General features: G+C 29.8%; 1 protein-coding gene across 1 annotated transcript; it reads right to left on the bottom strand.

Moving 5' to 3' along the window:
* Positions 1-7,504: 7,504 nt before the first annotated feature.
* On the bottom strand, positions 7,505-8,337 carry LOC136986042 (uncharacterized). Its single transcript, XM_067283490.1, has 4 exons — positions 7,991-8,337; positions 7,840-7,908; positions 7,668-7,757; positions 7,505-7,591 (listed from the first exon to the last, which is right to left on the bottom strand). The coding sequence occupies exons 1-4, from the start codon at positions 8,192-8,194 to the stop codon at positions 7,532-7,534; spliced, it is 423 nt and encodes a 140-aa protein (XP_067139591.1). The 5' UTR covers positions 8,195-8,337; the 3' UTR covers positions 7,505-7,531.
* Between the last annotated feature and the right edge of the window lie 5,971 nt (positions 8,338-14,308).

The raw sequence follows: 14,308 nt of genomic DNA, 5'->3' as shown, positions 1-14,308 counted from the left end.
AGGCCAAATGGCCACAATGTCTTTTGAGGTTAAAGATTAAAGATTAAATTAATTATTTAAATGTCCTCTCTGCTATGATATTCATTTGAATTTTAAAAGAAGAGGACTAAACTAGTTACTAATTGTTTGAATTAGGATTCATAAACTGGGAAAAACAAACTGAAAAATAGAAGTAAAGATGAAAATAAAACAAAATAAAATCAGGTTATTTTAGTTCAGCTGCACCAATTTTTCTTCTTTTCTAAATCGAGTGCACAAACCAGAATATTTATTTGATTAACTTTTTATAAAAAAGAAAATCAAAAGTATTGAAAATAACCATATTTGATCGTTGTTTCTGAATTGTAAAAATTTATTAAGGTACAGAAATGTAATGTCTAAAATAAAATAAATAAATAAATAATTTTTCCGAAATTGACTATTTATTGCGTTTCATATAAGCCTCATATATTCGAAAGATGGTTAAGGGGTCAGCCTATCACTCAGTTTCTCCCAGAGACTATCCCAGAAATTTTTCATTGTGTATGTCGTGGCTTGTCCTTTATCGTGTGTCTGGTATAACCAATGATGAGGGAGCCTTCGTAAGAGCTAAGGGCCTTCATAACCATAATCTTTCAGGGATCATAATTAAGATGATCCTCTTCACAAGCTCTTATAAGGCCTCCCGCATAAGTTCTTCACGAGCTTCTATGAAGGCTCCTGCTTGAGCTCCTTCCTCCCGTAGGGAGGAAAAAACTGAAATGAAAATAGCCTCACATATTTTTCTAGAATTTTAAAACAAATAATTTATAGACTATTGTAAGTTCATTACTATTCTCACGAAGGAGTTATTAATAAAAACATTAAACCCTTTTTGAGGCAAAATAAAATATTATTATTATTTTTCCTTTTCTTTCCTCTTCTTTACTCGAATGAGAGTTAAGAATTTCTTTTATTCGTAAACGTCAATTATAATAATGTATATTTATTTTTCTTTTTAACATAATTCAACTGTATTGCGTATACAACAATTTAAACAAATCATTCTTTGTTGGGTGCCTAAGGCTAAAGGGTGTATGAGGAAACTGTACTAACAACATCCTTACCCTCTCAAGTTAATCCTTAGTAATTCTTAATTGATGCCCTAATTTCTCTCTCCATTATTTTACCTAAATGTGAAATTAAATACAATAATCACGAAATACAGCAATGACACGATTTTTTTAGACTCGTGACATTAACGAATTACGTTTCTTTGAGGCCCTAGGCGCAATTTTGTTATAAGGCCCTTTATGTAATCTGTTTTTTTATAGTAAAAAGACAATAAAATTCTTAAATAATAACGAGTTTTTTTCTATAATGTACACTTTTTAAACGTTCGCTAAATTTTTTGTCTTATTGTCTGTTTATTATGTAATTTTTGAGGCCCCTCGAGACGACGAGGTCTTAATCACACGCCTTATACGCCTATTGAGTAATCCTGAATGCCATTTCTTGGATATTTTACAGAGAATTCCAGCAGAAATTGTTCCTTATATGGGAATTTTCATGAAACAAACTTTAAACGAGGAAAAAGTCCAAGCTTAAAAAAACTATATTTTAAAATGTATGACTTTCTCTGTTTCCATTGTGGAAATTGCAGGTAAATTTACAATATATTATATTTTCAACGAATTTTTTTAAATAGAAAAAACTAACATTATTTAAGTTCGTTACCTTTCTAGTTATTTTCATATGAAATTTCCTTTAAATATGAAATGACATAGAGGAATAGATGATGTATTGCATTTAATCAGTCAATATAAACATCTTTAAAAAAAATAAAAGTAGAGATTATATTTTATGAAAGCTGACCTAAAATTAATCGGTCGTGCGATATGCCATTAAACTTTTTCATTCTTTTTAATAAAAAATACGAAGTTTTTAAATAAATTTCCTTTCTAAATCCCGTTTTGAATTTAACCTTTTAATTATTTAAGTTTTTTTCCCCATTTTAATATCTGATAGCTTCCATTGAAACTATTAAATTGAAACCAAGCTTCCATTAAATGAAGCATTTTATTAGTATAAATATCAATTTTGAATGATGACCCTCTTTACGAGCTCTTGCGGAGGCTCCCGCATAAGCTCTTCAGATTAAGAAGGTCCTCTTCACGAAAGCTCTTTCCTCCCTATGGGAGGAAAGAACCCAAGCAGAACCAAGCAGAACCAAGCAGGAGCCTTTGAGGAAAGAACTTATGCAGGAGACTTCGTATAAGCTCATGAAGAGGTTTATCATTCAAAAATATGGATTTATCAAAATTTTTTAAATTAGATTTTATGATTATTTATGAAAATTTAATTTTTTAAATAAAAAATATCGAATATTTAATACGTAGGAAATTTTATTGATGTGATTATGATTGATTATGAATTCTTTGAGTGGTTAGATGGGTTATGTAAGTCGATGCAACAAATGTGGGATCTACCAACGAAGAGTGTCTACTGAAAGTACTTTATATGAAAAATTGACTTCTATTTAGACGCTGGACACGTGAAGAAAACCCTCACAAGACCATTCCCTTGGTTAGAATCGAACCCGCGACTAATTGTATAAAAAAAACCTGTACCCCTATTTAGGTTTGGACACGTGAAGAAAATCCGCACATTGTTCAGGTACGAACTCACTAAGTGTTCGGTGGTTTTATTCATTTCGTCACTGGTGTGCACCTCTTTCAAAATTTTTACTTAGTTTCATTTTAAAAAATGACGTTTTTATTAACTTTTTAAAGTCTTGCATCGTTAGACGATGCTGAAGATTTACTCCAAGTGGATTGTTTTAATTTTAAACGTTTGCGTAATAAAGAAAAATTATAGAATAAAACCCGTTTAAAACGTAACATCTCAAATCTTCCGTTTTGACAGGTTATCGTTTTAAACAGGGTTATGTTTTTATTGTCTTCTAGAAAGTAGAATAATACAACAGTATTGCATTGTTAGAGCTCTTTTCCTGATAAGAAAAACACACTCTTAAGTCTTAACAAAGGAAAAAATATATAACTGTGATCAGCAAGAAGTAGACCATAATTTAAGGCAGAAAATTAGAGCGTCAGAGCAAATTTACCTGCCATTACGTGGAAAAATTTCCTTTATATTCAGATTATTATACATTAAATTTTGTAATAAATTGGTTAATACAGTATTGTTTAAATCTCACCATATACAAGTATTAGACGATCAAATAAATGTATTTTTAAATGAATTTATGAATCTGTTTGTCAGTTTTCTGAATTATTCTAACAAAATACAGTTAATTCCGAAGTTCTATAACACTGTTAAGAAGCGTATAATCTCATTTTAGAAACAAGATGTTGTTATAAAAACGCGATGTAATATAATATAGTAAAACCTGTTTAACATGGAACACAACGGTACCGACCAGAATTTTCCCTTCTAACAGCTTTTCATTTTATATTAGAATACGTTTGTATTAATTAAGACAAAAAATATAATTTATATTTAGAACAGTTTTTTTCGAATATGAATGTTTTATATTTAAGAAATCTTGAAAACATTTAAACCTGTATAAGTGGCTGAAATTTAGCTGATGTTATTCGGAAAAATTCCGCTTTACTCGAGTTACTTATGCAAAATGGCTTTCATTTCCGCGTTAGACAGGTTTTCAGATTATCACAGTCTTTAAAAAATCGTTATATTCTGAGATTTTGCGTTTAGGATTTGCAAAGTGTCCTGTTTAAACAGGTTTTTACTATATTATAATTAAGTATAAATTCGCGTAAACAGTATTAAATTTTGACGTATTGTTTAAGTTATTAAGTAAAATAAATCAATTATATGAGCTTACTAATAAAAATTATCTCATATTTATTTATTTTTTTCATAAAAATATTTGCATTAAGAAATTACTATAAGCGAGTGATCGTAATTAAATTATCCTTATTCAACGTTGTTTAAAAGAACAGTTTAAGTGACATTTCAGGCCATGCAGAAGTCAGTCCATAAATTAGTACCGAAACTCTCCATTATGGCACCTTAGGCGCTTCAAGTACAAGACAATTATTCTATGCAGTGAATAGGAGTATTTTAATTACGAATGCCTGATATATTTGACATTCTTTTGATAATAATACGACAAAGAGGAACTTTCGGAATTTCAATCAAGTATTAACTTCCCAATTATAAAATGGATAACTTAAATTTGCAATGCGGAAAATTTTAAGTAAGATAGCATCTTATGTATGGAATGAAGAAGAAATATCTAACTTTAATAAATTTATTAAATAAAAATTAACTGAATGAGACTTAAATTAACAATTTGGGGAGTGTTTGATCAGATCAAGTACTACTGTTATGATCTTTTCTGATCTGAAAGATAACATTGCTTACTACAAACCTCGTTATAACGTTAATGGTGTTTTTTAAAGCTTATTTACGATAAACAGAAGTATTTTTATTATTGATATAGTTTTGGAATTTTTAATTTTTTTTCTCTTATTTCTAAGTTATATTTTTTAAAACATTGACCTTGTAAGTACCGATAATGAATATGATCTAGATAGAGACAAAGAGAACTTTTTCCTTTAATATTGGAAAAAAAGTGTTTATTTTTATTTAAAATTTTTTCTATGATAATTACTGTTATTGACTTTGTCATGTATCTTTTCTTACATTAAGATTTTTATTTTTTTGAATTTTATTTATTTATGATATATAAAAGGTAAATTAACTGCATGTGAAATGCAGATGCTTTGAAGAGGGAGATTAGTTTATTGGTTCAATATTATACAAGAGTGTGTAATCATTTCTTTTTCTTTTAAGTTGAAAAAATTCTAATAATATTCTTAAAGAATAATTTTAAAATATTAAACGAATCAAACTAGATTTTACAGCTCAAATTATATAAGAAACAATAAAAACCGTGCTGCTATTTCTTATAATTGGTTGGTATTGTATACAGGAATTCAAAAAAGACTTATTATATGAAGTTTTGGCAAGTTATATAGATAGAAACCTATATAATTACACTAAGTACTAAGTAGACCTAAGTACAGAATTAAACAAGTAATTACACAAAGTAATTATGTAGACACTAAGAAGGCCTTTTTTTCAGGTGCTTTGTGAGTTAGCCCATGGCCATAATGGGGCCCAATGTATTCGAGACAGATAACTTCCGAACAAAAACAACTTGTGGTTGCTGCTCGGATTCGATCTTGGATCTTCCAGAGAGGTTTCTGCTCCATTCGGCTGTCGTATATACACTTATATTTAAAAAAATCTAGAATTTTTTAAAGGTTAATGTCATAAATAAATATCGAAGTAATTATCATTATCACCAATTAAATATTTATGTCGATCTTTTTTCCTCCTGATCGTTTTTCAAATACATAGTTGAATAACATTGCCTTACAAAAAAAGTGTATACTAAAGAAATATTAATTTCAATTAAATCAGGTGCTTAAAATTTAAATAATTAACATTTAAATCACGTAAAATTACATATATAATTAAAAAGTAAGCAATTAAAATGGCATTAATTATAATAATTTACTTTATATGTCATTGCAAACATTAAACACTTGATAATTAATGACGAGTAAGATCTTTTATCAGGACACATTATTCTAATTCCATAATACATAAACTGTACTAATATTAAAGCATAATAGTAACAAATAATATTTATCTCAAATATATCTGTAATATTATAACATTATAGTTACATTTAACATGTACTTTGTAATGTGAAATCGATTTCAAATTATGCCTGGGGGTAGCATAAACCTGATTTCATATTGTCCCTCTGCACTGTTCAGCTTATACACCATTCTGATTTAATTAAAAGGATATATTTTTATGTTTATTAAATAAAGCACAAAATATACAATGTTGAAAGCTAGTCTCAATATATAAAAGAAAAAAGTCACAAAAATGTTAACTGTATTAAAACTACTCAAACTGTCATACACTCATTCAGAATGCACCACAAAGAAATTGAATTTTTATTAGAAAATTTCTTTAAAAAGCGTACGAATAAATATGTTCGTAACTAAAAATTACAATTTTTAATGTTTTTAATAAAAACTCACTACTTTTTTTTTATAGAGAATTCAACAATATGAAAAATTTGGGTTCCATTTCAAACTTGCTTCAGCCCTATCTTTTATTTTTTTAGGTTTTATTTTTAAAGAATTATAAAACCCTTCGGAAATATCGAACATATTTTTATAAATTACTTTATTAGAATCATACTTCTCGAGTTTAAATTGCAGTTTAAAGTTGTATGTGGCGCTATCTATTATGAGTTTTTATTACTTTCCCTGCTCTGTTATATATAAGAAACGGACGATCGTTCAAATAAAACGACCCCCCTTCTCCTAGATTTTTATATATTTAAACTCAGAGGACCTTGAAACGTTGAGAAATGCAAAAAAAATTCGAGGGTTTATTCTGTATGTATGGATATTAGTATGTGTGTGTCTGGGAGCACGATTTTGTTTACACTTTTAAAGCTTACTAACTCCTGTGCTTATTGTCAAAAATTTCTGAAATTTTATAGGGAGATTCGTGTATTATAGATATTGATGCTATTAAATTTTGGTAGTTAAAAGTGAACGGGATGGAAAGATGCAGAGGGTCATGCGTCGTATCTCGAGAAGGGTCAGACAATGATAATTTTACTCGTTATTAGCTCTTACAATTTTTTTTTTTTTTTTTTTATAAAACTCATTCCAACCCTCAAAATGAAGCTTTTATAATAATTGCTATTTTATAATAATTGATAATGTAAAAAAATGTTTTCATAATATATAATTACAGATTGAGCCATACACAGTTTTAATGTTACCGGGAAAGTTAAGCAACTCGTTGCTAGATTTAAAACAATAATTTTTATACTATTAATTATTATTAAAAGACAAAAGGTTTATTTTGGGGGTAGTAGCGAGTTTCTGCGAGTTTCTAAAAAAATTATAAATGCTAATAACGAATTAAACTTTTAGCCTATTAAGTTGGACCCATTTGAAATATACATGATCCCTTCAACTCCTCAACCCCTTGATCTTTAACTTCTAAAATTTTAAAGTATGTGCAGAAATAACCCTGACAATTTTTAAAATTTTTGGTTTATTTAGTCACACTGACAAACATAATTTTGCAAGGGGTGTTTTTACATTTTTGGGCTCGTGGAGTGTCAAAACGTCGAGAAATACAAAAAAGGGGTCAAAATATTATATTTTGAGCTCTTTTTTGTTATATTTTGACCCAAAATAAAATTATAAAATTGTATTTCATTACTTTCTAAAAGTTTTATACAATTTTTTTCGAATATTTAAATTTTTAATTATTATTTTATAACGTAGACGTGAATAATTTTCAATTGATACATATATACTTAAGCTAAAGTTTATCAGTAAAAATAATAATTGATTACCCAAATGATCAATCTGATTAATAATTTATACGAGATAAATTTTAAAATTTATTGATTGAATGTGACACGGCACTTGGAACACAAGTGGTGCAATGTCCATCTTATTCCACCATTTCAAATCTTCTAATTTGATTTACTGTACTGGACATACATCAATAGATAAGATGCAATCATGCTGAAAATCTGTAAAAGAATAGAGAGAACGAAATTTATCTTGGAAAAAGATAGAAAATACCAGCTATAAATCAAAATTATTCACGTTATAAAGTGTTCCATAAGTAACTACAAATATCCCCAAACAAGTCAGACCGATAGGTGGACCATGTAATCTTTGTAGAAATAAGTTTATCTAGGAACATAAATTTGATTAGCATATATGAAAATTGTAAACACAGGTTAATTGTTTTCTATGTTTTAACAAGAATATTTACCTGTAATTTATAAAACGAATTTAATGGACGATTCATAATTTCGTGAAGAAGCTGTTCAGGTTCGTGTGCCTAAAGAATAAAATCAATATAAAATACAAGAAAATTTTCAAAAATAATATATAATGAGGGTACATAAAAGAATTTCACATACATTTACGACGATTTTACCAGAAATTAAGGTGATGGCAATGCATACAAGTAGAAGACTTATGATCCAATTAATCAAAGTTACTCGTTCAATGTTAGATAATTCACTGAATATTAAATATCGTAGTACGACACACGTACAAGGTACAGTAAACATATGCACCAAAAATATGTATGGAGATAGCATTAGATCTGCTGCTTCAACCATATTTATAACCTGCGTATGCCGATATTGGATTATTTGAATATTTTTTATCTCTTCGTGGTTATCGAGTACAGTTTCCAGATGAATTCGAACCTCCTTAAATTTCTGAGCAATGGAATGAGCAATTAATATTGCATAAATGGTAATCATCATCCACAATGCCGTACAGAAAATCAGACTGAAAGTTATTGATGAAGATATTATAAAAGCCACAATTTGTCCATAATAACGGCAAAATTCTACATAAATTGGTAAAGAAATTATTGCTGTACTGACAAATTTCACACCAACGATAATTCCTATGATAATCGGACACAAAGTTTTCTGTAAAAATTTCTGATTTTTTGCATGTTTTATATATGTATATTTAGTCGAGGGATTACAATCATCATTCCATAATTGGCACAATTGCTCGGACGGATCATCACTAGCAAAGTAAGCAAAGTAAACAAATTGACATAAAGTAATTATATATGTTGCTAATATTATAGTTAAATAAATAGCTGTGTTTTCCTCAAGTATATTCTCAAATGCTACACAGATTCCAATTTGATTTATTTTAAAGAAGAATTTTAACATAATAACAATAAGAATAAAGGTTGTTGAACCGAAGAGTATCATAGTTATTATTAATTTATTGATCTTCGTCCAATTTGAATCATCTCTAGCATATTTAGGGAGCGAAGAGTTCATCCAAAAAGCATTCATCATCCAGTATAAATATCTCATTAAACAACAGTAGCAGTTGTTTGCAAAGAAACTGTCATCCATGATTTTTTCTTATAACCGTTTGAAATGATGAATTTTACGTGTAAAATGAATAACTTTTCTTTAAGTTTTCTCATGCAAGTTGAAAATCGATTGATTAGTATCTTATATAAATTCAATTAGAGCATGTTTACTCTCTTACTTATTTATAAACTATGTAAGAATTTATGATTCTTCCATTAGTTTTGTTTGTACTCTTGATGGAATACGAAATTCTTTTTAGGTATAATGCTATAATGTTTGTTGTCATTATATATATATTTACATTAAGCGCTACTCTACTTCTACATTTAAAGTTTATAAGTTAATTTATCTTCCAATTTAAATTTTTGTCTGAAGTTTAGCTGCATGAGATCGCAATAAACCGTCATTAGATTTTAATGACGATTAGTAATTTACATATTGATGACGCTCATAAAAAATATTTTAACATTACGGAATAGCTTCTGCATTAATTCTGTATATTGTAAATGTTCCAATGTTATAAACTATAAGATATGTCTCCGGAGGAGTGAACACAGCAAGTCGGATGGTTGACAAATGGGTTTGGTTTATTTTGGTTACAGCATAGCGACGCCTCTCTGGAAGGCTTTTATGAGAAACTGACCCGTATTTAAGTGTTACAAACGTAAAAAATCCCCGAAAAACTGCACGTGGCCAGGCGTAAACTCACTTTCAGTGTTCGATGATTTTATCCACTCGGCCACTTGTGGGATTTGACAAATAGGAATTAACAAGAACCAAATTTTCATCTTCTATTTTCATAAATATTTTCCTTCTTTCCTCAAAGTATGCATTGAACGGAGTGGTTTGATTTGATGGGATAAAGTAACGCAAGATAAGGGGGGTGCTCTTAAAACTTTGAGTCAATTTCATAAATATGTATTATAACATATAAAAATATTGACTTTAAATAAATTAAAATTAATTTCCTACATAAATGAGACTTCATAAGGTTATAATATTGACAGATGCCATGGAAATATAGGGGCAACCTTGTATTTAAAACACAATAATACATTACATTGAATTTAGCACGTTTTAGAAATAAAGCCCTCAATTATGAAAAATCTTCATTTTCGTTTACTAAAAAGTTATTAAATTAGCATTTATACCATTGTGCTTCTGGAACGGCGTTATTTACAATATCGCTGTTTTTAGGACGTACTGTACAGTAAATATTTTATCATAAAATATTACATTAATTTTTTTAATCTTACTTTCTGTTTAGATTTGAAAAATTTTTTAAATATAACTTTACTTCATTAGTGGAATATCACTTACAAAATGTTTAAAACTATATTTACTTATTAATGTGATTATTGCTTAATATTCTGATGTTTTTACTTTTCCATCTGTTATATATAACAGAGGAATAGTATGGCGATCGGTTAATAAATGTCCCCTCAAACATTTTAAATTTTGGACCCAGGAAATTCTAAAATCTAAAAAAATGAAAAAATAGGGATTTTTCCATATGTTTACGTGTGGCACGATTTTGTTCACGCACTTTGAAGCTTAATAATTCCTGTGTCTTTTGTTGAAAACTTCTGAAATTTTGCAGGGAGGTTTGTTTATTTAGGATTTATTATGCTGTTAAAGTTTGGTGGTTAAAGGTCGAAGGGGTAGGGTGATAGAAAAAGTCATGTGTCATATATCGAGTGGGCTCAGGTTTAATGAAAATTTTACACGTATGGGCTGCAATTTGAAAAAAAATTGTAGACAAATTCCCACTATTGTCAGTCAGTCTGTCTGTCTGTCGTTCCTTAATCTCGAGAACAGAGTTAAGTAGATAAAAGTCAAGACCAGATATGGAAACCAAAGGGTCAGAAAGCCCCAATTAACTATATATGAACATCCGATACAAACTGAAAGTTAAGTAAGAGTTGCATTTATTACCTTATTAGAACGCAGGGTATTAGGATATATTCAAATTCGTAAAGGCACAAACAAAGTACGGATTTTAGGTTTATATCAGCCCTTTTCAATGTCAATTCAAAATTTCCCCTGAAAGGAGTTAGATAGATGACCGGCAAGACTATCTACGTTAAAGGAAAAGTATGATGTACAGAGGCAAGACACACAATTTGAGGTAAATTAAATAAATGAAAAAAAAAAAATGATTAAAAACTACAGCCCAGCATTGTGACAATGTCACAATAAATAATAATTGCTCGTTAACACCTAGGTTACAATTTTTTATAACTCATCTCAACTCTCGCAAGATTAAGCTATTGCCATTTTATAATAATTAATAACGTAAAATATTTAAAAATAAAATCTCATAACAAATAGCGCCACACACAATTTGTTGCTTGGAAAGTTATACAACTCGTTGCTGGATTTTTTATTCTGTGAAATACAGAAATATTACATTTACAAGTAGCTTTTAACAACTGCACTCACCAATTTATATGTTAAAGATCGTTTTTGAAACTAAATATCCTTAAAAAGATAACTCGGGTCAACTCTTTCTGAAGAAAGTTTCAAGTCTGTCTTATATTTTATGAACGAGAATCACTAGGTGCATTGAACCCCTTCAAATCATTGAAAATCTGTGCGCTAAAAAGTCTGAAATGCGGCGTTTATTAATTATGTCAGTATTATTCCCTGTAATTCTTCCAGCGGGTGTGAGAGATACTCTCGTAAACTCAGTTTGAAAAATTCGAAATTAAAAAAAATAAATAAAAATAAAAAATAAAAAAAAGAATGAAATGCGTGTTGTGAAGGTCCTAAAGACATCCAAGCAAACATTGCACTTGCGCCTTGGCTGGAATTTCAGCTTGCATCTTTAAATTGGGAAAAGTCAGCTCAGGCAGAAACGTTTTTGGCATGGTTTCGTTACGTTGTAGTGGTTTATTGGGCCCCCGTAAATTGCTCTGATTTTTCGGACCCGCTGACGGTAGCCGATACATGCTTGATAACAATAGAAACATGGAAGTAGCCGATATGGTAAAGGAGACAGTTTGTCGCTCTGGTGTTCTTCAGAACGTCAAACTGTCATATTCTATGGTCGTCGGAAAATTTTCGTTATGTGTCCAAGCCTCTTCTGACAATGCTTAGAAATAAAAGTAACAAATATGTAAACCTGTATTTATTACATTTTAACTGTCGAAGGGAAGAGAAACTTATAGCGACTATAAGTTAATCAACGTAGTGTTTGTAATATCGTTATCTACAAGAACTACACGAAAAGCTAAATATCCACTTCAACACCAAGTCTACCCAAACCTGTATAGAATGCCTAGAAATCGTATGATCCTCACAGACTCTGTCTTACACTAACACTGCTGCTGTCAACCTCAACAGTACGAAGCCGCCTGTGATAACTACACTAATACAAATAATTGGCATTAATAAATTGTGTAAGTTACTTTTTGTGATTGTGATTAGTGTATTACAATTCCAACTGTTATTTCAGAAAATAATGTATTTTTTGATACCGATATATTCTATATTTTATATACGCTTTGATGATAATTATGATAAGTGTATTTGGTGATATATTCACACTTTGTTTATGGTTGTTATAATAGACTTTAAATTGTTTTCGTTTTTTGTGTTTTGAACCCGTTTGTAGTCCTTTCTTTAAGGAAGTCACGTTATCAACAAAAGATATTTCTTTTATTTGGAATATGTATTTCGGGCTCACTAATCTCACACTCTTCAGTCCCTTATTTCATTAATTAATTGTATCCACATTCTTATCTCTAAATATAGACGAAATTAATAAAATAAGGGACTCAAATGGGTCAGATAGTAAGACTGAAATGCATATTCCAAGTTAAACAAATATATGTTGATTGAGTGTGACTTTCTAATGGAAAGCACATGTGAATAAGTTTAATAATAACATAGAACATAAAAAGCCAGCAACGAGTTGCTTAGCTTTCCCAGCAAAAACATTTGAAATTGCGTGTAGTGCAATATGTTATGATATTTAATTTAAAAACTTTTAAAAAGTAATTTACTAGTAAATTGGCAAAATGTATAACTCTGAGAGTAGAGATGAATTTTATTAAAAATTATAAATGCTAATAAAGAGTAAAATCTTCATTAAGTCCGACCTCACTGGAGATATGGGACATGACCTCTATCTCTCCATCCCCTCAATCTGTAACAGCCAAAATTTAATAGCATCAATCTCCCTAATAAACAAACCTTCTTAAAAATTTCAGATATTTTTGACAAAAGTCACAGAAGTTATTAACCTTCAAAACAGGTGAAAAAACCTTGCATCCCACACACACACAAACATCCCGGCATACAGAGAAACTTCCAAATATTTTTGCATTTCTGGACATTTTAAGGTCTCCTGATTCCAAAAGTGTAAAAATCTTAAAGTTTTTTGATCGTCACACTTTTCCTCTATTATATAACAGAGTCAGAAAAAGAGGAATAAGTGAAAAGGAAACTACGTCAAACTGATTTAATTATTAAATACTACCAAAGAAGCTATTTTAAAACAATTAAATATTATTTCGTTAAACTAATCAAAATATAATAAAATAGTAGTACTTTTTTGTTTCTATATTGACATAGAGGTAAAATGAATTAATATAGTAGTAGTGTTCTTTTTATCACTCATACCGATTCTCGAATTTACGTACTCAACCTTGCTTTTTGACCCAGGAGTGGCCAAGCGGACTTCGTACCCTGAACACTGAGAGTTCGCTATGGGTTCGCGCCTCGCTCGGACGGGCTGGCCACGTGGAGTTTTCCGGGTTTTCTCCACATCTGTACAGCCTAAATAGGAGCCAGTTTCCCTTAAAAAACCTCCCGGAAGACATCCCCTAGGCAGATCGCCCACGTATCGCGTTGCCATAACTTAACAAACAACCTTGCTTTTACATTATTTATGTAACCGAAAATTGGTTTGTAAAGCACTTTCTTAGGAATGGTATTTATTGTATAACATCGATACAATTATTCCAGTTACGTGCCCACTAGTAATCGAGTGGATGAAACCACGGAACACTAAAAAACTCCGCTTGGCCAAACCCGTTGAAACCGACGGTAGGAGTTTCAAAGATTTGACCAGGCGGAGTTTTCTAAATTTTATTCACCTGCCTAACACCTGAATAGGGACCAATTTTCCATGGAAAGTCTTCCGGGAGACAATTTTTGGCTATGCACATGTCGCGCTATCTTATCAATGAAATCAAATCCAATTGCAAAAATCATATAGTTATATAAATGAAATTCAAAAATCAATTATTATACTATACACTAAATACAATGCACAAAACTAAGCATGATGTAAATACTGTTTTTATAGAATATATTTGGTGTACAACCTCAATGGGTTTTGTAAACCAAATCAAGCGCTTCCATTCACAGGAGTGATGT

Source organism: Centruroides vittatus, unplaced genomic scaffold, assembly GCF_030686945.1.
Source record: "Centruroides vittatus isolate TY-2023 unplaced genomic scaffold, ASM3068694v2 contig_988, whole genome shotgun sequence".
Classification (NCBI taxonomy): Eukaryota; Metazoa; Arthropoda; class Arachnida; order Scorpiones; family Buthidae; genus Centruroides; species Centruroides vittatus.
This window is presented reverse-complemented; position numbering and strand designations above follow the sequence as displayed.

Excerpts from the sequence above, each read along its gene's own strand:
- LOC136986042 (XM_067283490.1), bottom strand. The coding sequence starts at position 8,194 with ATGGTTGAAGCAGCAGATCTAATGCTATCTCCATACATATTTTTGGTG. Across the intron at positions 7,909-7,990 it reads CTGGTAAAATCGTCGTAAAT|GCACACGAACCTGAACAGCT; the intron begins GTATGTGAAATT and ends TTTATTCTTTAG. Across the intron at positions 7,758-7,839 it reads ATTCGTTTTATAAATTACAG|ATAAACTTATTTCTACAAAG; the intron begins GTAAATATTCTT and ends TTATGTTCCTAG.